The sequence below is a fragment of the Tyto alba genome, unplaced genomic scaffold, assembly GCF_018691265.1.
Source record: "Tyto alba isolate M040663 unplaced genomic scaffold, T.alba_DEE_v4.0 Super-Scaffold_22, whole genome shotgun sequence".
Classification (NCBI taxonomy): domain Eukaryota; kingdom Metazoa; phylum Chordata; class Aves; order Strigiformes; family Tytonidae; genus Tyto; species Tyto alba.
Genome location: NW_024881296.1, coordinates 4,784,605 through 4,808,890, shown reverse-complemented (window position 1 = coordinate 4,808,890; position 24,286 = coordinate 4,784,605). Strand labels below are relative to the sequence as shown.

General features: G+C 43.0%; 2 protein-coding genes across 3 annotated transcripts; one reads left to right on the top strand and one right to left on the bottom strand.

The window, feature by feature from the left end:
* Window positions 1–218: 218 nt before the first annotated feature.
* Window positions 219–8,773, bottom strand: LOC122153751 (uncharacterized protein C1orf131 homolog). 2 transcript variants are annotated; one of them, XM_042796141.1, is made up of 7 exons: window positions 8,645–8,773; window positions 8,176–8,471; window positions 5,591–5,647; window positions 4,370–4,465; window positions 3,579–3,665; window positions 2,561–2,613; window positions 219–1,902 (listed from the first exon to the last, which is right to left on the bottom strand). In XM_042796141.1, exons 1-7 carry the CDS (start codon window positions 8,703–8,705, stop codon window positions 1,773–1,775), a joined length of 780 nt encoding a protein of 259 aa, XP_042652075.1. In that variant the 5' UTR covers window positions 8,706–8,773; the 3' UTR covers window positions 219–1,772. The 2 variants fall into 2 exon arrangements, with proteins under 2 accessions (XP_042652075.1, XP_042652076.1); XM_042796142.1 differs by having other exon boundaries at window positions 2,561–2,610.
* Window positions 8,774–8,857: 84 nt separating this feature from the next.
* Window positions 8,858–24,110, top strand: LOC122153752 (dihydroxyacetone phosphate acyltransferase-like). Its single transcript, XM_042796144.1, has 4 exons — window positions 8,858–9,023; window positions 20,490–20,681; window positions 22,442–22,618; window positions 23,470–24,110. Exons 2-4 carry the CDS (start codon window positions 20,502–20,504, stop codon window positions 23,683–23,685), a joined length of 573 nt encoding a protein of 190 aa, XP_042652078.1. The 5' UTR covers window positions 8,858–9,023; window positions 20,490–20,501; the 3' UTR covers window positions 23,686–24,110.
* Window positions 24,111–24,286: the final 176 nt, after the last annotated feature.

Sequence of the window (24,286 nt, the reverse complement as noted above, 5' to 3'; positions counted from 1 at the left end):
AGCGCACTGCTCCTTTCCTTCAGCCAGGTCCTTTTTTCACGAGGGTCCTTTCATCTAGAGGATCCCTTTGTTCTCACCTCAACGAGGGTCCCTTTTACTCGAGAGACCCTTTGTTCCCTGTTGACCCTTTTTCTTGAGGGTCCCTGTTCGGGCGCCAATTGCCGGGCTGGGCGAGCCGAGGACTCAGGCCAAGGAGGAAGAACGCAGCCGACTCAGTATGAGTGATAAAGCATGCTTCAATTTATTGATTTCCATTACAGCCTTTCACAATCCTTCTGCTTAATTATGCCTACTAGTCAATCATTGATTGGATAAAATACAAGCAAGCCGTGCCAGGGCTTGTTGGCCCAAGCCCTGGGAAAGACCCAGATAAGTTAGTTTAGGAGAAACAAAGAATGCTCATTTCTCCATCCTCCCCTGATTAAAGAAGAACAAGGAATGCTTCCCAACCTTGACGAGATAGAGAATGTTTCATCTCAGAACCTTAGTCAGTACTTTCCCACGGGACTCACTCTTGCTGTTGTTCACTCTTGCTGACTGAGGCCTACTCATGCTAACTTAAAAGAGACTCTCGTCGCAAAGAGGATCTCTAGATCCATGTCCCTTTTCCCTTAGCCATTCTCTAACAGCTTCCCCAGCCCACAGGGGAACGCTGAATCTCACCAACACACCTAAAAGAACTTTCTCCAGTAAGGGCTGTGTTCCATCTTATACACACCTGCTTCACTGCCAGAGCTGTTCAAACAAGCTCCAGATAACCTTATCTGGAAACAACACAGCGTGAACTTTTTTTGTACGTCATTTAGCAGCTAACCTTACTTTTGCCTCCCCCTAAAATATTCATTTCTTAAGCTTGATGTAGAATGGAGAGGGCACTTTGAAAGGTTACTAACACAACCTTAAAAACAAAAATATTCAGATGCAGAGGACAAAACTATTCTTTCAGAAACACCAAATTACTGAAATCCAAATAGCACTAAAACTTCAGTTTTGACAAAGAATTCACAGAAAAGCCTTATGAGGCATGGGAACACTGATTAAAATAAACATGAGTTAACCATGAACAACCAGTAGCTATCGAGTGTCTATGCCTCATTTGGCTCAGTCTTACATGGGTTTATTTTTAAAAACAAGCCACCAAGCCACCATCTGAAACAGTGCTTATTTGGAAATCTTTGCAGAGTTATATAAATTGAGTCCGTAACTCAATTTGGGACAAAAATTCAGAAAATCTTGTTTTTATTCCAAAGCAGATAATTTTGAAACTGTGAGAGGTTTTGCCGAACAGGAAAACTGTTGTGCAGTTCCACAATCCACTAACAATTCATAAAGTCACAGAAACAGATGTATGCCCAATAAATGTTTGAGAATAACAACTTCAGCTTCAGAGCAAGTAAGGTATTGTTTTTTCCATATTCCTTCCAGATGCAAGTGAAGAGCTATATATTTTAATCCATTAATTACTGGATTAAGTGGACATTTTACTTTTGGCCAAGAAGCTGACTCCAGAAAGTTACATGCTTTCTTTAGCGTGTATTGACTAATAAAAATAGCCTGTGTAAAGTTCTTAATATAAAGTCTTATTTTTATTTATAAAACAGTAAATTTTCATATTCTTCCCAAGTCAGAATGGAATGTAGAAAATCCTGCAACAACAAATAAGGTAAAAAAATTAGGACATGGCAGAAAGGCGACAGGCTCTGTAAATCTGTGTTGGTAGCAATGTGAATTCTATCTTATGTATATTGTCCATTTTGCTCTGTATCATAGGTTCATTTGATAACTTTAGATGATTTAATTTTCTTTATGTCATGGCTTTGCAGAATCAAGGTCCCATCCCTGAATTTTCCAACTTGTCCTGCAGGCCAAATGCTAGGCACTGATTTCTTCCTTTTGGCCTTCCTGAAATAGGAAGAGAAAAAAATAATTAAGAGAAACAACAGAAACTCATGAAAAAGCTTAATATGGTAAAAAATGTCACCTATTTATGAAATAGGTGTTTGGTATTATGGAATATTAAATCATAGCAGGTAATGACCCCAGAATATTTATTAACTGCATAGCCATTCAAAATTTGCAGCACATTACAGAATGATTTACATTTCAGAAAGTTTAGAAACATAAAGACACTTGGCTAGAAGAAGAAGATATAGAGCACATTTCAGTGAACCTGCTATACTGTGACTAAGAATGCCACTTCATCTTTCAAGCCTCTGTATACTGTATCTCGTGTTTTGCATTAATTACATCTCAGGGCAAGTGCTCCGAGTACGTGGCACATCCTGGGTCCGCACATCCATCTCACCTCCAGCTGCGTTCTTAGACATGTCGGGGCAGAACTGACATATTTTCAGTTAAGCTGCGTAACTAAAGCCTCTGAAACTGCTAGACACAGAGCAACATCATCATTTTGTGACCAAGTTCTTCTGCAGCTGGAGAAGTTCCTTCCACAGTGACTGCACGCCTTCTGGTATAAGACTGTGCATAGTTACACGGGGGGAAATATGCTGGAGAGGCTATACAAAGCAAGTTCATTTTAACCATGTTCAAAACAGCTCACCTCTCCTTCTGTTCTTTCTTCTTCTTCTTGAGAGAATCACCTTTATGTTCCTGCTTTTAAAGATACATATTTGAATGAAAAGAGATCTGAGCATCTTGGCTAAACAACCGTCTGCACTCAAAACACGTGGTACCCTTTGCTTCACGGAGCAGCAGGCATTTAAAGCAGGTTGGGAGACCTTCTGACAGGCCAAGTGATGCAATGCGTTATGGAGGCACTGCTAGGAGTGCCCAGAGCCCTTCCTGTCACCTTACGGGAATTACAGCCCTCTCATGACCAACAGGCTGCCCCTGCCACGTGGGGAGGCACAAACCCCACCGCAGGAGGACAGGCTTGCTTCTTGGGCATGTGACAGATCCTTGGGTCAAAAGACTTGCTCCCAGGCAGGTGTGCCTAGTTGCCTGACTGAGCATACCTGTCAAATAACAGGGTTCAACCACTTCTGGCCATGCCCTGGATGTGCTTTGAGCCATGTGACAGAGAAATAGGTCCCCTGGGAAAGAGGGTGGCAGGAAACTTGCTGACAGAGCAATTACCCGCCTTGCTCCCACCTACATGAGAAGACTCCATGGGGAGGCAGGGAGTAGGCTTGGAGCCAGATGGGCTGTGCTACAGGATGGATGCAAGAGAAACCTCACCCTTGCTTTAAACAATGAGCAAGATCCTAGATGGAACTGTGCTGATATAAAACCAGCTGAAGATCTGGCTCTCTGTGGTTAGACAACATGCAACAAACTTTAATTGAAGGCCATTTTTTTTCTCTTAGGAGGCACGGAAAAAAAAAAAAAAAAAAAAGAACAAAACCAACTGCTGATTTTGTGTCATCAATCTATCAGCCATAAAGGATGAGGCAGTGAAACCCACTACAACATGATGAGTCCTACTCATCAGGAACCCACTCCATGGGGAGCAGCAGGTGTCAAGCTCAGGCACTCCTCCTGCGCCTGAGGCGTTATCTGTCAGGTTTGTGGGCTAGCTCTTACATGTTGCCTTTTTATACAGAAAATTTTACACAAACCTTTCCCTTATCATACTCCTTTGCCATTTTCTTCTCTTTCATTTTCTCCTGGTAAGTCCTGTAGTTCACATGTTCTTTTTTGGGGGGCTGAAATAAAGATTGGGAGGGATACCACTGATTGAAAATTTCAAGTAGGTTAAAAAATATTCACACACTTGCATGGACAATATTTTTCAGATGGTGGTAGGGGAACATCAGAAATTGTTTATTTCCTCTTGGGTGAGAGGAAGGGACTGAAGGGATGTAAGGTAGACACATCGAAACCACATCTTTCATGCCGGAGACAGTAAGGAGGGATGTTTATGCTCTACATCAAACCTACAGGATTTCCACATATACACTGAGCTAGAAAGAAAACCCACACTCCTCCACACCCACCAAAAAAGACCTACAAAATTCTTTTTCTCTTTTGTATTACTGATGATGAATCAAACTGAAAAGTTTTCGCCATCTTTAACTCACCGGGACAGCGAAGCTTTAAAAAGCAAGCCCTTCCCTTCAACATTTTAGTTTTGAATGGCCTGATTAAAAATTGGTAAGTGTTGTCTTCCACCCCAATCAGCTGTATTTCATCTGTACAACATCTCTGATAACACAACCAGACTAATTTTACAAACATCAACAGAAAATAGACAAGACAGAATAGAATATGTAAAAGTAAGGATGAAGTGGGTCAGGGTAGGGGATCTTGTGTTTTAAAAAGGTAGTGCCAAAACCCCCCAGAGTTTTTTACTGCTTTCCTGCACTGTAACAGCTGGGTGACTGCTCAGCACAAACCAAGTGACAATTACCTTGGCTCCCAGCATGATAGCACGCTCCTGTTCCCATATACGTTGTTCCTGCTTCTTGTAGCCAGTGATTCCAAACTTGTGTACTTCCAGACGAGCCTAGAACATTACAGAAAATTGCAAGCATTTCATAATTTGCCCAGCCTCTTGTAAAATAGCTCTTGACAGACTACAACAAAGTCATACTCCCAAAGAAACCCTGGATAATACCTGAAATCAACATACTATAAAATAAAACTAACTGAGTTTGGAGCCATACTGCAGAACAGTTAACCACTGTCCATCTAATCTCTGGATGGTGAAGACTGTCAGGGGGACAATTTTTGAATCTCCTCATTTCACATAAAACAACACAATGGAATGGATCTCCTCCATATAAAAAGGAATCATGTTGTGCTGCACAAAGAAGAACAATGAAATGTGCTACCCACAGCACCCAACATTTACAGACTGTTCTCATTTCTTGGCTGCAGCGCACTTAACCAGTGAGAAACACAGCCGGGCATTGATGAAGTTGGTTTGACTACACACACATGCATAGCTGACACTATACAAGAATACCCTGGCAAAACCTGTGGTGAATTCATACTATTTTTAAAGTCAGTGGTTAAATCCCCATTGTGCTCAGCAGTACAAAGCTCCATGCAGAATTTCCAGTGAAATATTTCACTGGATCACAGCACATCCCTGAGCAGAGATCAGGCATATAAAACCACTTGCACAGATCTGTAAACAAATCAGTACCTAAGAAGGTCAATGCTAGTTATGCTACATATAAGAACAAGTGAGAATAAGAAGACAAATGGAAAGAAGTAATCTGCTGTTTCAAAAGTAGATGCCAATACACTTTTTTTCCCATCCCACCTGAGATCAGAAATCCAAGATTAACAATATGGGCCTGAAAGAGCTATGTTAAACATTATGGGTACTCACATAGCTTTACAAAGGTAACATACAGTGATCCTCCTCAAATTCTCTCTGACAGATTTGAAAGAAAGGCCACAGAGTTGCAACATGCCTCTCTTCACACAAAGCAGTTGACAAGAGCCAGCATGCCTTCTCCTTTGACACGGCATACGGCCAAAATTACCTATTGGGAAATCCTCACCAAGATAACCTTTTCTGGAAGTGCTTCCCATTGGTCCCACCGTAGCTTTCACAAGGATATAGATACACATACCTGCACACTAAAATAGTGAGGTTAGATAGGCCCTGCTGACTTACTTTTTCAAAGTTAAATTCTTGTTCGTTCACATTTTTATCTTCATCCACTCTTTTGGTCTACAAACAAAACATTTGGAATTAATATAACAAGTAACACCGGTTTAAATGTCCATTGTGATAGTTTTTTGGAAAGCAGTGAAATGTAGAAAGAGTTGTTGGGAAGAGTATACAGCTTTCCAGCACTATTTTTTCCAGCTTTGTTACCCGGATTTATGAAAAGAGACAGCCTCAGTGACATTTTTAATATTCAGATATTACAGGATCTTACTGGAATGACCTTGCACAATTTATAGGGTACCATTATAGCACAGTGCATACAGCTTTGTCCTTCATTTTCTTGCCTGGATCATCTCCTAACACTTACAAAGGGTTTCATAATTCAGAAAGATATTAATAGCTGCAATTAATTTTTATCCTTTCAAGAATAAATTACATTTTATAAAATAAAAACTGCCACATGTGAGCTATACGTCACGCATAATTCCATTTCCAAATCCATACCAAACTGCTGATGCAGGATAGGACACAAACCTTAAGTCATTTTGTTTGAGACAGAGCAGTGCAGTGGTAATAGCACATATACTGACAGCCGGTGGCAACACGCAGAGGCTTAATTTGCAACTGTGTGGACATATATTAGAGCACATATCCAGCTTAACTAATGCAAGAGAAACGGCTCCAAAGGATGACACTGTCAGGAGATGGCGGACCCCACTTAAGCTGTTTAAAGAAACTACTTGCTCAAAATGAGATCAGTGAAAACTCCATCTTCTCTATTCCGTGATTTACGTGGAGACCTTTCAACAGCAGTTCTCAGTTTGGAGGGGAACTCTCCAAGGGGGCACAGATTGTATCCTAGGAAGAAAAAGAAGTGCAAAATCCCCAGGGAGAGCTCCACACCTGCTAGTGTCCCACATGGGACAGTAACAAATCTCCCAGGTTTGTTTTAGATTGTGTCTGACTCCTGATTTTGGAGAGGACGTGCTGAACAACCTCTCTGAGTGGATGCTCTGCCTCTGGTGCAGGCAGCATGGGCAGGGAAACTGCAGTCTGTTCAAGAGTATCCGCTTGCTTGTCTTTCCCTGTTTGCTCTCAAGAGCACTATCCCCTCCAAGGAAGCAGGAGTACTACATATATATTACAACTGAACCTGAATGCTTTTAACGCATTTCGGTTTCACTCTCCAGGACTTTAAGTCATACTTAGTCACAGGTTCAGGTTCCAGGGTTACGTCAGGGCTTCCCTCTGCATTCAGCGGAGCCAAACCCAAACTTCTCCCAACTCTGCAAAAAGCTTCTATATAAAACTGTCCATTTCAATGACAAATAAACATGGTTATTTTCAGACCATTTTACTAACATGCTTAACACCAGTCTTTTCAGGAAGAAAAATTTAAGTTATAATAAAGCATAAGAAAATAATTATCTAGGGCAATTTTTAGAGGAAAACATTCCAGAAAAAGCACAAAAGTTTATGGATTCAACCAACTGCTTGGTCAGTCTCTTGAACTTCCTAATTCCAAGCAGTCAAACCCCAGATACCAGTAAATCTTCCTGAATTTGAGACAGTCATGTGCTTGTCCATCAGACCTTATTTTAGAATTGGGCTTCTGATGTTATGGCCATAAACATGGCTCAAAGAAAACAACCAGAGAAGCTATAAAATCTGGAGACCAATCAATTAGCAATGGACCCTCTGCTTGGCATGGGACGCAGCTCAGCTTCCAGTCAAGCCTATCCAGGCCTCTCTGTTGTAGCAACTCAGCTACAGTTTTTGGTAGCACGAATAAATTCAGTACCAACAAACCATATCAGAGGACTGAGATCTAATGCTGTCATGCCTTCCCCCATTGCTGGTGAACAGCCAAGTGCTGCTGTGATGCCAGAGAAGAAAGCTTTCGCACCTCACATCCACTCCTGTTAACGAGAACGGAGCAGCACACACAACACTTAGGCACAGAAGTAAAGAGGCTTTGCTTCCCATTTCATTCACTTCTTGCTGTATCAGCAGTCCTATCTGCAGATCAATTTATTTTGTTGGGATACATCTAGTTCAAATATAGGATAGTTATCCAGAGATCTCTGGAAATTGGGAAAAAAAGTCTTCGAGTCCTGCTCCCACCCCTACCAGCAGCCCTGTTGGAAATCAGCAGGACTGGATGCCATCAAGCTGAGCACACAGATCACCAAAGGATCCCAGATTTCCAGGCAGCTGTATTAGCAAGAGGGAAGAAACTAGACACTGGAGGGGGCATTATGGAAGACATCTCACAATTTATGGTGGCAGACTAAGGAGACAGGAAAAAGCAAAACCAACAGACACGCAGAGGATTTTATTTGGTTTTAACTGTCACCAGGAAAGGGCATCCCAGTCCAGTACCTGCTCAGCAGCAACTCTCTGGTGCGGCTTCACAAAAACCCATCTATCTGTGCTTTAAAGAAGCAGCAAGATATTCACCGGTACGGGCACCGTGCCCAGGGTGCGCACCCCGTTAGAAGGCCGCTCCTACTCGGGGACAGCAGCACCCACGCCTGCAGGCGTGGGCGTGCCTGGGGCAGGGGGGCCCACCCGCTCCCCGGTCCTACCTGGGCACCTCCGGTGGGTGCTACCGAGGGGCTGGGCCGCCCCTTCCTCTTCCTCCCGCGAAACACCACGACCTCCACGGCCGGCGGCGTGGCGGGGGGCGGCGGGCCGGCGGCGGCCAGCTCAGCCCGCAGCTCCCCAAAAAAGTCGCGGGCTCCCCGCCGCCCGCCCGCCGCCGGCTGCGGTCCTCGGTTCTCCTCCTCCTCCTTCTCCTTCTTCTTCTTCTTCTTCGCCGCCGCCGCCGCCCCTACGCTCGCCTCGCTGTCCTTCGCCGCGCCCCGAGCACCGCGCTCCTCACCTGCGTGCCGAACGCATGCCCCGAGTCAGCCGTGTGCGGCCGCCGTCGCTCCGCTTCAGAGTGAACACGCCCGACCCCCAGGGAAGGCCGCGGTGCTGCCGGCCACGGCGCAGCGCCCGGCCCGGCCCCATTCCCCACGACCGGCAGCCCACGGCGCGGCCCCGCTCACCCACCCAGGTCGTAGAGGGCGCCGAGCACCGCTTCCAGCCGGCGGCAGGGCTCCCGCGACCCCATGGCGGCGGGCGGAAGGACGTTTGGTCCCGAGCGGCTCCCGTCGCCCCCAAGATGGCGCCGCCCATCGCGCGTTCCCCCCGCCCTCCGCCGCGCGCTGGGCAGCCGGGCCGGGCCCCCGCCGGGCTCGGGAGGGGACGAGGCCTGTCCCTGGGTCCCGGCGGCGGCAAGTCTCGGCCAAGCGGGAGCCGGACGTTTCCCCTCACACGCTCACCTTCCCCAGGCGCTGCGGGCCCCGAGCCCGCCGCTCCGCCACGGTGCCTGTCGCGTCAAGTCGCGACAGTCGGAGCTCCCGATCCCGAGCGCCGCTTCTCCCCTCAGGTAGGCTGTCAAACGCCAGCCGGCTTAAGAAGGGTCGGAGGCGTCTGGGACTCTTCTCCAGAGAGGTTTTGTCCAGCAGCCCAGGGACCGGGCCTGGCGGCAAGGCTGGCGGGGGCGGTGGGCGTCTGAGGGGCTTCGCGGGGAGCCCTCGGCGGCGACAGAAACTTGCCAGCGACGACAAATTCAGCCCTAGAAAATGTCACAGCGATGGAGTGGCCGAAGCAGGTTTTCCTGTGTTACGTGGTGGAAATTACTTCATTGACCTTATTTTTTCCCTGTGGCTCCTATGCCAGCCTCAGATAAGGACATTTGGGTGTGGGGTGGTAACCCCCTCCCTCCCCGCACCCCCCAGTTACATTTGGAGGAGGTGACTGGGGAGAGAGGGAAACAGCTCCTGGTTTTGGCAGAGATTCCCACAGCCCTCTTCTGTGTCTCCCTGGCTGTATGCTGGTATCCCAAGCGCATCATGAGCATCCTCATTTTGTTGCTTTCAAAGGTTATAGGGAAGCAGAGGAGTTCCAGGATCCTGCTGTTTTGCTTTTGTACTTCACCAGTGTCACAGTAACAGTGCACGTAACTGAATTTTCTGATGTCAAGGTTTCCAACGGCATATTTTATAAATGTACTCTCTACCAGTTGGCAACCAAAGCTAGAAGAACAGCTTGGCCATAGGGTGCAAAAGCAGTGTTATTCTTCTTAAGTGGTTGGTAAAGTGTGTGTTTTGGCTTCCTCTGCGCTGCTTCAAGAGGGCATGAAAATAACTATTGCCATGGAGAGGAATCGGTTGCACTTCAAATCTGGAAGCATCAAATGGGGAGCTGTGGCAGAGAGGTGACTTAAATTGGCCGTGGCCTTTGCAAAACTCCTGTCACCAGAGCCACGCTGGGGAACAGCTGTAGCAGCGTGGTGACTGCTGATGTGGCTGATGATACCGGAGCTGAGTGCTGGGTTTCTTTGTCTGGGTTTTGTGCAGTTGCACATTGCAGGATTTAAACTTTGGTAATTGACATAAATGTTGCTTATATTTTCTGAGCAATGATTTGTCCAGTACTGATCTAAGTAGGTGTATACTTAGAGCCAACTAATATCTTCCGATGCTATTCTGATCTATCTTTTTTGCTATTACAGACCCTAAGGGATTTTTTTTTTCCTGTTTTATTTTTAATCAAGTGGATTGATATAAGGTGTCAGTGGCAACAGATGGCTAATACAAACTATTTCCATTCTTCTTAACAGTTCTTAGCTTACTTGGCTCTTGCAAAACACCAACTAGCTGAAAGCTGGAAGAAGAAAGTTTGAAAACTAATGCTAGACTATACAGGAAAAAAACACATAAAGTTCAAAATTAATATGGGCTTGAGTTTAATACATTGTATAGGATTAGTTTTAACAGTCCCTGGAGAGTTTGTACTGCAGTTATTGTGGGACAATTCTCTAAACTACAGTAGTGAAAAGAAAAGTTAGACTATCTACCAAATGTTACTGTTGTAGAAGGATGGTATCCAAATTTGACTCTTATGTGTGGGAAAAAGAATGTGAGAAGGTCAAACATTACAGTTGGATTTGTGTTCTCTGATAAAACGAAACTGGCTTTTGATACAGTTGAGGCTTGGAAGGATTTTTTGTGGTTCTTAAGTGGAGATATTCCTGATTTTATGTTTTTGTTTTGTTTTGCCAAATTCTTGTCTCGATGAATGGACAGGAACTAAATGTTTGCTCTTATTTTAAATGTCAGCTGCTTTGATAGTGTTGCTGGAGTGGCTGTGGTCCACTGGCAGTGAAACCTGACTCCCGCTCGCAAGGTTGAAAACCCAGCTGCTACTGCTGGGTGTTTTGCTTATCTGTTCCTGGTGTTCTGTGCATTTGCTGGCCAAACTTTCCTCTCAATACCAGAAAAGGTCACTGTAAGAGACCATGAAACAACATGTTTTATCCTTCATTATCAGACTGGTTCTGCACAGGTTGTTTATAGGGAGAGGAGGCAGAATGAAGGAAAGGGATGCCTGCGTTACCCTTCAAGTGGTGCTGTAGAGGAAGTCATAAGTGTTTTTATTTTTAGCATCTTCTTCTAATAAATAAGCTTGATCATAACCAATACTTTCATATTTGTGTTTCACGGAGGCTTGCTCCAGTTGCCTTGCTTGTCTGGTGGCTATTGCTGTTTTGAAGTTGAGAGAAATACGATTTCAGTTTGGAAAGACTGAGGGGTCATTCGTATAAACTGTGGTGTTATAGGAGATAATAGGAGACTCTCTCCAGCTCAGGGGATGCCTCCTGACTCAAGGGGAAGCATTTTGTCACTGAGATTTCTGCAGCAGGATGGATCCCTGTTATAAATTCAGACCACAATGGATCATAATCCAATTATAATTTTATTAATTATAGCAAGTAGAATATGAGCAAAGACAGCGCTGGACGGCAGGGGAGTCTGCGCTCCGCCAACTGCCGCACTGATCAGTTCAAACAGTTCCTTTTTATACATTTTTACATCCGTGGTTGTCTTTGATCAGTACCCCTTCTGCTTGCACAAGCGGTATCTATCTGGTTTGTGTAAGCAATTGCGGTTATCTTGTCTCACAGGTTATCTTGTCTCACACAAGCGGTGTCTGGCAGCTATTTGCATAAGCAGTTTTTCTGTCTTTTGCCGCCTAACCTTTACATTGAGCTTAACATAAATTTCAATAAACAATACCCTTAGTTCATAGTTTCTTACAATCCCCCCTTTTTCTTTTATCCTATTATTGTTTATTAGATGCTACTTTCATTTTCGTCACTGCAAACAAACCTTTTTCCACAATTCCAACATTTATCATAACACTCTCAAGATAATACCTTACAATTACAATCATAGTTTTCACGTGGCATAACGCATTCACAACAATCTTTTCCACCAGGAAGCTCCTAATAGATCATCCCACCATTCTGAGTCTAACATTGAGGGTGTTTTCAGAGCACCATAGGTAAAACAGCTCTTATTCTATCTGCTATGTGCAGTTGTCGCCTTAATGTTTTTGCCGTGTGTTATTTATTCCTTGCTTTGTTCAGTTAATCCAACAAGTTGTGACCAACATGCAATTTGCTACTACTGTTTCACCTGTTGGTGTTAAGCAAATTCGAGCTGTGTGCCGAACTGCACAGTCAACCGTACTATCAGACACTCTGTAAACAATAATCAACAATTTATTAGCAAACAAGAACCTGAAATAATTAACTGTATAACAATCCAGCAAAGTCCCACGCGACACAATCAGAAAGAGAAAAAGTAAGAACCAAAGATATCAGCACTGTCCTTTGGATGTTGTCCTTCGATGTCTTGTTACCCTTACTCACGGGGCGATAGCGATAGAAAGATAGAAAGAGTCCAAGAACAACAGTCCAGTCACACGCCGCGCGGTAACTCCTCTGATCAACAACATTTTCTTCTTTGAACTATAAGTCTGTTTCCATCACCTCATCAAGGTTTCGAGGGCGTCTTAGTTGTCTTCGTGATCTTGGAGGATTGGGGGGAGGAGGTGATCTCCGACACCAGCCACGAGACATTCCCTCGCATACCGCGATGGCAACGACAGTCACCACCAATATAATGAAAAATCCCAACAGCAGGCCGGCGCACACGGGATCGTCCCCTACTCCCATCTTCCCAAGATTGCAATCCAGCGGGATCAGTAAGATTAGTGGGATAGTCCAGCCCCAGGCTAGCGGCTTGACCGAGGAAGGTCCAAGTGCGCAATGAGCGGAAGTTTCTCTTCCACCCAGAATGCCTGTGCTGCCTAGATCTGGGCGGGCCTGGCAGGTGTTTTTGCCATCCGGGTATAGCCGAACTTTCGAGACCCTCCAGCAACACATGCGCTTTGGACTGGGGGCGTGGAAATCCATTTTCCTGCTGCGTATGTGGACCCTGACTCCTGATCCCTACAGACCAGGCAGGTTCGCCACTCGCGCTCTCACTCTTGTACCTCCGATACTGCGAAAACAATGGAGCGTGCTTATGCATGGGCAGCAATTTATTGTGCAGCCTCGATGTTGGTAGCCCTCACTTTGTTTGCCTTTTTACTACATATCTTTTGCCCTTGTAAATGTTCCTCTTTCAAGTACCCATGTAGTTGTATCTGCTTATGTAAACCACCATCTCCTTTGGTTAACCATGTTGAAAATTCTGTTATAGGTCTTTTCGGCGGTTTTGGTACTGGCTGTTTTACTTCTGTCACATCTTTTACTTGGATTCTCTTCTTCCCACTAAAATATCTCCATCCACCCTTCTGTCTTTGGGAAAGCAAAGCCACTCTGATGTTGGACATAACAGTAAAGCACTTGCTGCACAAATTTGCCACTATTAAAGCAAACCATACCAGGATGATTAGCAGAGGTCCGGTATAACATATACTCCCACCTCTCATGCCTATGGGGTTGCAGCCCACAGCTGAGATAAAAGGTCTTCTTGGTGGCGAGCACAGAGGTTAACCCGGTCTTGCCCTCTACTGTTTAACAAATCCGTGTGTTAAGAGTTAGTCAATTCAAGTGCAGCTCCTTTGTAGCCACTTCCTTTGTTTCTAAGCAAAGCAAACTTTTGGCACTTTCCGATAGTGTCCTCCCATCAACTCTCAGGGACATCACAAATTCTGGGGACTAACCTCTTTTTCCCCGTAAATCAAGGTTACAGTTCATGCCCCTTCCCTATACAGTTATAAGACAATTTTCTCCATCTGCAAGAAATACCACATCCGGTAACACATTTCACATTCACACAAAACCCACGCTTCATGACATCCATACATACACTCGAGACAAGGTATTACCCAATTAGGTTGATTTTCTAGCAATGCCTAATTGACTCCAAAATGCTCATAATCTCACATGTCTGTCAGTTAATGCTCGGTAAACGCCAGCTTTTCCCTGACAGTTTTTTTTGTTTGGTTTTGTCTGTTTTTTTGTTTTTGTTTCCTTATACAGCAAGTAAGCAAATGAATAAGTAAATTTTCACAGTGTTACCTCTGAACCCAGTTAAAAACCCAGTCAAACCACTGGTTAAGAGTCATTCAATCCCCTCCTGATGAATTTACTTAGTCCTTTGAGGGTGACTTGTAGTTGGTCAGTTGATGGTACCACAGTCCACTCCTGAGGCTTTTCCACCGGTCCTTTTCCTCAGGAGGCAAGAGTCCACCCCTTTTCTTTTGTTCGGATCGCTGTCTCGGTGGTCAGCAGCACCTGAAATGGACCTTCCCACTCGGGAGTTAATGATTAATCTTTCCACACTTTTATCAATACCCAATCACCTGGTTTTACATTGTGGATATTAAAAGCCAATGGTGATATTTGAGGCAGAAGTCCTTTCTTTCTCAGTTTCATTAAAGTGTTACCAATTCTTATTACATACTTTCTTACATACTGATCTCCTACTTCAGGGATGACAATATCCCTGTCATTACTCATACATAGTAATCCAAACATCATTTCATAGGGAGAAATTCCCAGGTCTGTTCGTGGCTGAGTATTGATCCTTAATAAGGCCAACGGCAGGCATTTAATCCAAGACATCTGAGTCTCAATCATTAACTTAGTCAAGGTTTGTTTTGAAGTTTGATTCATTCTTTCTCCTCTTCCAGAACTCCGAGGATGCCATGGGGTGTGCCATGCCTATTCGATCCCTAAGGCTTCAGATAGCTGTTGTATAATTTTTTAAAATTAAATGTGTTCCTCCGCCCAAGTCTATTCTTTCTATTAATCCATATCTGGGGATAATGTTTTCCAGTAACACCTTGATACCATGCTTGCCATTGCCCTTGGTGTGGGGGATTGCTTCCACCCAATGAGTTAAGTGAGCCACTAATACCAACAAATACTTCCACCTTTGTATTTAAGGTAGCTCTGTTAAGTCTACCTGGAGGCTTTGTATGGCTAGCTCCTGTTCCCCAGCCACCCTTTTTTTTTTTTTTTTTTTATCTCATTACCTTTTTGTTCACTTTTTAACAAATCAAACATCGATCAACTAGTTGTTTAGCTACCAGTATATATTCCTATACACCCATATTGTCTAAGGAAATGATCACAAAGTGATTGCGTTCCTCAATGTATTTTCTAATGTATTAATGACAGAATTTCTCATGATCTTGTTTTGTTTAACATCTGCCTTCCATCTGCTAAAGTCCATTTTCCTTCTGAATCTTTTCCCCCCTTATTTTTAAGTATATCCTTTTCTTGTTCTGTGAAATTTGGGGCTAAATTCTCATAATCCCCTGGTATTATTACCAATAAAACTACCAATGATGATTCTGTAGCTGCTTCTCTGGCTACTTAATCTGCTAAATTATTCCCCCTTATTTCCATTGATGCTCCCCTCTGATGTCCTTTCACATGCACAATTGCAGTTTCTGTGGGGAGCTTCAGGGCTTCTAAAACTTCTCTGATCAGCCGCTCGTGTACTAGCTCCTTCCCTTTTGTATTTATAAGCCCTCTTTCTTCCCATATTTTTCCAAATGTGTGGACCACTCCAAATGCATACTTTGAGTCTGTGTACACTGTCCCTTCCTTATCTCTCAAATATACCAATGTCTGTTTTAGGGCATAGAGTTCACAGACTTGTGCTGACCACCCAGCAGGTAATTTCCCCTTTTCAAACACTTCCATCTTCTGCCTCTCGATAATTACATAACCCAATATTTTTCCTTCTAGGCATCGAGAGGACCCATCAATAAATAGTTTTTCTCTATAGGGCAAAGGTTTATTTAACAGATCTTCTCTTATTTTCGTTTGATAATTTATAAAATCCAAACAGTTATGCTCTGGTTCCTAAATATCCTCCCCGATTCTCCTCCCATAATTCTAGTAATTTAACCACTAGTTTTCCTTCACCCAGCACCACACCTATTCCTAATTGCACTTGTAAATCTCTACCTAGCAAATTACATCCTACCCCTGGCATTAACAACAAATCATTAACAGCATATTGATCTTCCCCTTGTATTAACACATTCTTTATAACTGGGACCGAAAACCCCTTCACCTTTAGCCCCTACAGCCCAAGTTGTATCTTTTACATAATCTTCCTCCTGGGGTCTTAATTTCAAATTTATCAAGGGCTCTTCTGTTGGTATATCCCCCAGGAGGTAGAGTCCCTGACACCCCTAGTGATTACCACCCTCATCCTGTTGGGTTACTTCAAACACCAACAGGTCCCGTATTCTCTGGGGGCATTCTTGTTTATAATGCCCCCCCTTCCCACAATGAAAACATTCCCTTGTGATTTCCCTAGCCAGTGGTGCCTCTTGGTTCCGCCTTCCCTTTCATTCCCTTGCCTGTTTCAAATTTCTGATTTCCTGTCTGAGATTCCTTGTGTTTGTTTCTAACAGCTTCTTGTGCAGTTATCATAGTTTTAGCTTTAGTTTTAGCCTCTTCTTCATCCTTCCTAATATCTACTTTCTGTGCTTCTCTCAGGAGTTCCTCCAGACTCTTATTATAATGACCTAGAGTCACTCATATCTCTCCTCCGCTCTTGTTCATTCTGATTCCACTGCAGAGGGGTTACAGGGAGTTTCCTTTCCCCGGGTATCCCCTGCTGATTTTCTCTCTCCCATATCCACATTCCAACCGTTCTGATCATCTGTCTTTCTTCAGGAGAGAAAAAAATTCCCGTAATCGACTGCATCTCCTCCCATGTATATATATACTGGGTCCCAAAAATTGATCAGTCTTCTCTGACAGCCCCACAGGGTCCTCTAATAACCTCCTAAATTCATTCTTATACGCCCTCACTTCTACATTAGTGAGCGGCACATCCACAAATCCCATCCCCCCTTGAATTCCTGCCGCTGGGACTTCCCCGCAAGGGATTAACCCTAGCCACCCCGTGCTCCCTTAAACGATTTCCCTTAAATCATGTACGAGCCGATATTTCCCATTTGGTTTCTTTACAGGCAGAATGGGGGTGTTAAAGGGTGACATACAAGGCTCTAAGATTCCTTGTGCTAATAATCGATCAATTTCTGGTTTTAATCCTCTCCGTCCGTCTAGGGAAATGGGATATTGCTTTACCCTCACAGGTATGTGGGGTTCAGAAACTTGGATTTTAATCGGTGGGATTTCCAGTCTACTAATTGTGTCCGGAGAGTACCAGACATCGGGGTTAATTTGTTTTTGCTCATCCACGGTCAAAGGATAAGTAGACACTGTTAGCTCTTGATTTTTCACTTTAATTTCTAATTGTAATTCAACAATTAAATCTCGTCCTAGCAGATTAAATTCTGCTTCAGGGACGAGCAAGAGTTCACCCATTCCAAATTTATTTTCAGTTTCGAATACCACATTTTTGATTTTGTTTACTTTAAATGGTTCTCCTTTTGCCCCAATTACTTGTACTTTTTCCGGGGAAATTTTACATCCCTCAGGTATTTGTTTAATAGTCGATTTTTCAGCCCCAGTGTCTACTAAAAAGGTGAACTCTTGTTTATGGGGACCTATTTTTAATTTTATCAAGGGCTCATGATGACTCCGGTCCCCTAAGATATAGAGCCCCTGGCTCTCCTATTCCGTTTTCAATATTTCCTCATCCCTGATCCTTTCTCTGCAATTCTTCTTTATATGTCCCTTCTTTCCACAGTAAAAACAACATCTCTGTTCCTTCTTTACTACTACGTTCCCTTGTTTCGTTCCAGCAGATCTGTGTTCACCAGTTCGTCCTTTACGATCCTCTCTGACCGCTGCTACCATCATTTTTACTTGTCGCTTGCTGCTTCTCTTCCTCTCGCCTTACATAGACTTTCTGAGCTTCTCTCAATAATTCATCCAACCCTCTATTCTGCCAGTCTTCTAACTTTTCAATCTTCTTTCTGATATCTTCCCATGATTTTGCCACAAACTGAGTTTTGAGGAGTGCTTGCCCTAAAGGGTCGTCTGGATTTATCCCAGAATACAGCTGAAGGGCTTTCCTCAGTCGTTTCAGCCACTCAGTAGGGCTCTCATCTTTCTTTTGCATTTCATTAAATGCTTTATTAATATTCTGGCCACAGGGTACTGCTTCTCTAATTCCCTGAATTACTATAGTTCTCAGGTCCTGCATATGAGTTCTATGCACCGGATCCTGATTATCCCAATTAGGTCTTTGGAGTGGCCATTTAATATCCGCTTGAGGTCCCTGGGCATGTTGAGCATCCCACAGTCTCATTCCTGCTCGTCTAATCATATCTCTTTCCTCGGTAGTAAATAATTGACCAAGGATAGATTGCATCTCATCCCAAGTATAAAGGTTTGGTCCCAAAAATTGATTTAATCTTTCTGCCACTCCGAGTGGGTCCTCAATTAAGTTTCCCATCTCGGTTCTTTTAAAATCTCGTAGGTCAGCCGAGTTTAGGGGTACGGAAATATATCCGATCACTGGTTGAGGTCCCCCCATGGGTATTTCCCTTAGGGGGTACATCTGAGCTGCCCCTTTTTGGCTTCTAGTTACACGTCTAGGAGGAGGGGGAGACTCTTGTTCCGACTCCGGTGGGGGAGTGGGCGCTCTGGGGACCTCTGGAGGGGCTGTGGGAGCAGGAGGGGAAATGTAAGGAGGGGGGGTTAGAAGGGTTTCGTCTAACTCTTCCTTCTTTTTCTTTTGTTTAGTTTTTATTTCATTCAGCGGGTAAAGTCTAGCTCCCGGTCTTTTTAGCCACACTTCCGCATACTGACTTTCTTCTGGGTTAAGGGGTTTTTTATTATTAACCCAGAGATTTAATTGTTGCCTTTATCCAATCTTCTTCTGACCCGCAGACTGGCCAAAAGACATTTTTAGAAATCTTCTTCCCTCCCCATATCTTAGTACAATATTCTATCATCTTCTGCTTATCTTTCCCTAGTGTTCCAGGGAAATATCTCCAATTGTCTAAGACATATGCCAGAGGGGTATTCTTAGGTACAGTGGGTACCCTTCCCATGGGAGTCGAAGGCTTGCTGCCCTTCGCCCCCATCTTCTGGATTATCCACAAACACACACTCACTCGCTCCCCTTGTTCCTGGCCCAGTCCCTCGCGGGAGATGGGAAACGCAGTACTTAAGGGTCCGCACTCGCTTGGTTCAGTATATCGAACCTCTCATTCGCTATAATGCCAGGAAACCCAATCCCGCCCGAACGGTAAACCCGCGAACAAATCCGCAATATACTTACGCGTCCTGCGTCTTCGTCCGGACTCCCGTGCACAGAATTTTTATGGGATTTTACCGGTTTCTCCTTTGCTCATTATTCTAGAATTTAGGTTCGTCGGTAAGGATGGGGTGGGCTATCAGTCGCGGGGCCGCGGATTGCCGCGGGGCGCCTCCCCGGAGGACAGAAGCCCACCGTTCCTTATCCGAGTCACGGCACCAAAATTGTTATAAATTGAGACCACAATGGATCATAATCCAATTATAATTTTATTAATTATAGCAAGTAGAATATGAGCAAAGACAGCGCTGGACGGCAGGGGAGTCTGCGCTCCGCCAACTGCCGCACTGATCAGTTCAAACAGTTCCTTTTTATACATTTTTACATCCGTGGTTGTCTTTGATCAGTACCCCTTCTGCTTGCACAAGTATCTGGTTTGTGTAAGCAATTGCTGTTATCTTATCTCACGCGGTCATCTTGTCTCACAGGTTATCTTGTCTCACACAAGAGGTGTCTGGCAGCTATTTGCATAAGCAGTTTTTTTTGTCTTTTGCCGCCTAACCTTTACATTGAGCTTAACATAAATTTCAATAAACAATACTCTTAGTTCATAGTTTCTTACAATCCCCAATTAGTTCTTGATGTACCTGTTTGTTTTCCTGCCTAGCAGTGGTGTTGGTTACTCAGAGGCTGTGCTCTCTTTTTACCTACGTGTGCAGCATATAACATTTTTATCTTCACATGGCTGATAATTGTTTTGTTTTTGTTTTTTGTTCCTGTCTGACTGTGGTTTATGTACCTTATGTCCAAGCCTGGTGAAAGCCAGCACAAATCACTACAGTGCCGGATGCAACTGGAAGTAACAGGGATTATTTTTTTGTGTTGATGATTGTGTTTTTATAATGTCATTATGGCGTTGTCTTCATGCAGCTATGAGAGTTGGAATCAAAGGTGGTTTAGTTAATACCTATTAATCATAGAGAGGCTTGAGGCAAGGCACTTTAGCTTTCAAAGCCCAGGTGTTCTCTCAACTTCTTCCTCTTGGGCAGAATTAAGTAACGTGGCATAGGGTGATTTGGGGATCTTTGTGATTTCAAAAGGGTTGGGGTTTTTTGTTGTTTTGTTTTGTTTTGTTTTGTTTTTTTCCTTTTCTTTTTAGTTTCTTTCTGTAGCATTGTTCTACACAGGTAATATTTTGTTCATGCATTCAGGGTGTGGAATGCAGACACTATAGAAAGCTAAAAAAAAACCCCAAACATTGCAAAACTATTGCATGCCGTTATTTTGGTACTGTAGCCAAGCAGACCACTGAATGGCTCGAGACAGTGTCTCATTCTTTATTTGTGTGTTCCCAGCAGAAGGAGCTCATGTCAAAGAAAAGAGATGAGTTTGAAGATATCTTGGAGGAAAGGCGATTGTCCAGCAACTTGAGATACACAATGAAATGTTACACTCCTGTGATCTACAAGGGACTTTCACCTTGCAAGCCAAATGCTATTAAAAATGCTGTTCTCCAGTCAGAGCAAGTTCAATATGTTATCAAGCAGGTGAGTCTGGACATTGAGCTGTAAGATGAGGTACTTTGAACACAGCCAAGCTTTGTGTGACAGCAGGGAAAAAAAGATTATTGCTGACCTTGTCAAACATGATAGCTGAAGTTTAGAAAGATGGTCCAATAAATCAGTAAGTCGAGAGCCATACTCTTTTGGCAGCAAAAACAGATAAACAGATACTGATTTACCATGGAGTTACCACTAAAGCTGTTAGATAGCTCATTCATTAAATCATGTTTTGATTTTGCATATATGACACTTCACCATCTAACTTACTTAATGTGCATATGTGTTTGACTGTTTTTTTTTTTCCCTCTCCTCCATAGTCCTCACTACAGATCAGGATTGTGAAAGATGGAAGCACTCTCCTTCTTAGTAGACTTTTTGTGCTTTGAAGATGTCTTGTAGGAATTTTATAGGCTAATGATGTATTTATGAATCAGTTATAAATGCTACTTTCTCTAAAATGAGCATTAAATTTCACAGAGAATTCTTTGAGTTAGAAACATTGTCTAAGATGTAACCGTATTTTTGCTTTAAAATGAAGGGCAGCTACTACTTTGTAATGAATAAAATACTTTATAGTCAAACTGGCTCATATTTTACATTGTGTTGAAATAAGAGTGTGTGTTAGTTATCAGAGTAACTATTTTCAGTATTCATGAAAAATAATTCCAGGTCAGTAGAACTATATAAGATGTCTTGATTAGTCCTGAGTGAGTGGCTACCATAACATTTTTCTCTTTTTTTTTTTTTAATGGTCAATGTTACCCATGATATATCAAAACCTGTTACGATGTGACAAATTAAACCATGTCCTACCAAGTAGTGCTGTTGCCATCATGAATTGCAAAGTAATATGAAATTTAAAAAAATGAATCTTTCAACTTCAGAAACACTAAAACATTTACTGAAAATAAGTATTTTACATAGGATTTGACAGAAAGAAATTGGTGTGATGTTTTTTTTCTGAACTGCTGCTTTTTTTTTTTTCTTCTGCCATTCCTCCTCTTTCCTCTTCTGTGTTCAGTACAAGGCATGTTAGTCATTTTGTAACAGTTAACTTTTCAATTAAGTATTTCTAGCTTCAATGGATCAAATAGGAATGATGACCATTGTTTAAATCTGTTTTTTAAGAAACATCTAAAGCGAATGCGCATAGCAACAGGAAAAAGATCATTGAGATGCAAAGTTGGTAGAAACAGTGCTTTGCATGCGTTTCAGCTAGCCATTGCCAAAGTAATACATTACAAAGAAATTGAAGCATGATAGGGCTAAGGTTCTTCAGCCAAATCTTAAAATCTAATGCAAGTGCACTTCAGAGATTTATTGTGAATATCTCTGCAAACGTAAGTTTCATTTTACTAGTCAAAATTGCAGACGGCCTTCTTCAGATCAATGATACAGGAAATGTTATTTGAACTTAAATCTCCTCTGAAGATGTTACAAGGGAAAACATTCAGATAGTGTTTTCGGGCGGGGGGGGGGGGGGTGTGTGCGGATTGTTGCACACTCTCTCCCCTGCCATTGGCACCTAAGCTCATTCTTGATTTTGAACAGCTCTAGCTTGTCTTTCTCTTGTTGTCTGAAACTGAAGAGATTCTCTATGATTAGATACATACCTATCACATAAAGTAAAATCTTGCTGACTATTGCAATAGCTCTGCCTTAATTGTTATGGCACATAGAATGGTGTGCATGGGTGAAGAGAAGGGAAAACCATCTGACTGCTATTTTGTTTTGTTTCTCTATAGTTAGCAAGAGAGATGGGAGAATCACCCGATATTATTCAAGAAGAAGCCATGGAAATCTTGGATGAGATGGGCCACAGTATGCAATTAGGAGCTGTCAGATTTTTTGCGTTTACGTTGAGCAAAATATTTAAACAGCTTTTCCAGAGAGTTTGTGTGAATGAAGAAGGAATGCAGAGAGTGAGTACTGGTGGGGAAAAAAAAAGTTATATTTTCATACCAGTCACTTGGCCAATGACTCTAATCTTCACTCCAGGTAACAAATATGAAAAATATCTTTTGAAAAAAAAGACTGCACTTCTGTTTATTATTGCATTTCTTAATAAGTGTAGGAGAAAAAATTATACATAAGTATTTTAGAGGCAAACAGTCAGCAGGACTTTGTACATTTTCCAAATGCTTCCTATGGTGAGGAATACCGTGTGTCAGCAATTCTGTTAGATCAGCCACTGAGAGTTTTTCTATCTGACACTATACATTTAATAATGCATTTAGCTGAATTGGAGGTGAAAACCTAATGTTATGTGACTGACTGGGTTGGTTGTTCTGCAAAACATTCATACAGCTAAGAGTGGTGAAACATTGTGCACCTCTGAGGCAGGAGATGCTTTAAGTTTGCCTCAGTTTGCTAGGGAGCTGTTGTCTCCCTGTTTCACTGTAGAATGCAGCTGTTCTGACGGGTGCAGCACATTCCCTGGAAGACAGCAAAGTCAGCCCTGAGAGCCTTTATTGGGTTTCCCATCCCCATCAAAAGGGATTTGAGTTAGACTATCATGTAATGGGGTGGCCCTGGCTTTTGAGTCCTGTGATGCTTGTGAACCACAAGTTGCTAGTCTGGAAACAACTGCTGCAAATTTCCTATGGTTCCATTTTGAAAAAGGTATGGAGTATGTGGTCAGAGAAACCACCCCTGAACAAATCAGCTTCTGTTTGCCTTAAGCCCTGTGAAGTTCTGTATTTGCAAATTTCAACAGTCAGTCTGTAAATATTGGAACAATATTGTTCTTGCTGTTTGTTTTTTGTTTTTTCAGTTGCAACACGCCATTCAGGAGCATCCAGTTGTTCTACTGCCCAGTCACCGAAGCTATGTAGACTTTTTGATGCTGTCTTATTTGCTATATACGTATGACTTGGTGTTGCCTGTCATTGCTGCAGGAATAGGCAAGTATGTTCTTTTAACAATGTTTCCAGGATTCAGAGAATCAGCAAGGAGTCAAGGAGCTGCTACTATAAGCAGTTGTGTTTAACTTCTGTTCCAAATATGTCCTGTTAATACCTCCCGGGGTGAGATGCTTACAGCATCTGAAAGCTTCTCATCGGTGCTGAGTCCAATCAAAGGTGAATTTTTTCATAGCAAGTTTGCCCACAAGTACCCCATCTGTAGACCCAAGGCTGGGGCAAAGATAGCTGTTGTGAAGAAGATTTCTATATTGCTGTTTTTGGCCTGGGAACAGGCAAAAATGTGCCCAGAAGCTACTGTGTATGCGGAACCTTTTGTGATACTTCATACTGTTTTAAGTGCAGTCGTAGCCAGATACAAAGTGCCAGCCACCTCGTGCTTGTTGCTGATGCAACTGATTCCCTTGGATGATTGTGTTATAAATTGAGACCACAATGGATCATAATCCAATTATAATTTTATTAATTATAGCAAGTAGAATATGAGCAAAGACAGCGCTGGACGGCAGGGGAGTCTGCGCTCCGCCAACTGCCGCACTGATCAGTTCAAACAGTTCCTTTTTATACATTTTTACATCCGTGGTTGTCTTTGATCAGTACCCCTTCTGCTTGCACAAGCGGTATCTATCTGGTTTGTGTAAGCAATTGCGGTTATCTTGTCTCACACAA

Coding starts and splice junctions, on each gene's coding strand:
- LOC122153751 (XM_042796141.1), bottom strand. CDS start 8,705: ATGGGGTCGCGGGAGCCCTGCCGCCGGCTGGAAGCGGTGCTCGGCGCC. Junction 2,614..3,578: donor AGGAGTATGATAAGGGAAAG/GTTTGTGTAAAA, acceptor TATCTTTAAAAG/CAGGAACATAAAGGTGATTC. Junction 1,903..2,560: donor AAGAAAGAACAGAAGGAGAG/GTGAGCTGTTTT, acceptor TTCCTATTTCAG/GAAGGCCAAAAGGAAGAAAT.
- LOC122153752 (XM_042796144.1), top strand. CDS start 20,502: ATGTCAAAGAAAAGAGATGAGTTTGAAGATATCTTGGAGGAAAGGCGA. Junction 20,682..22,441: donor TTCAATATGTTATCAAGCAG/GTGAGTCTGGAC, acceptor GTTTCTCTATAG/TTAGCAAGAGAGATGGGAGA. Junction 22,619..23,469: donor ATGAAGAAGGAATGCAGAGA/GTGAGTACTGGT, acceptor TTGTTTTTTCAG/TTGCAACACGCCATTCAGGA.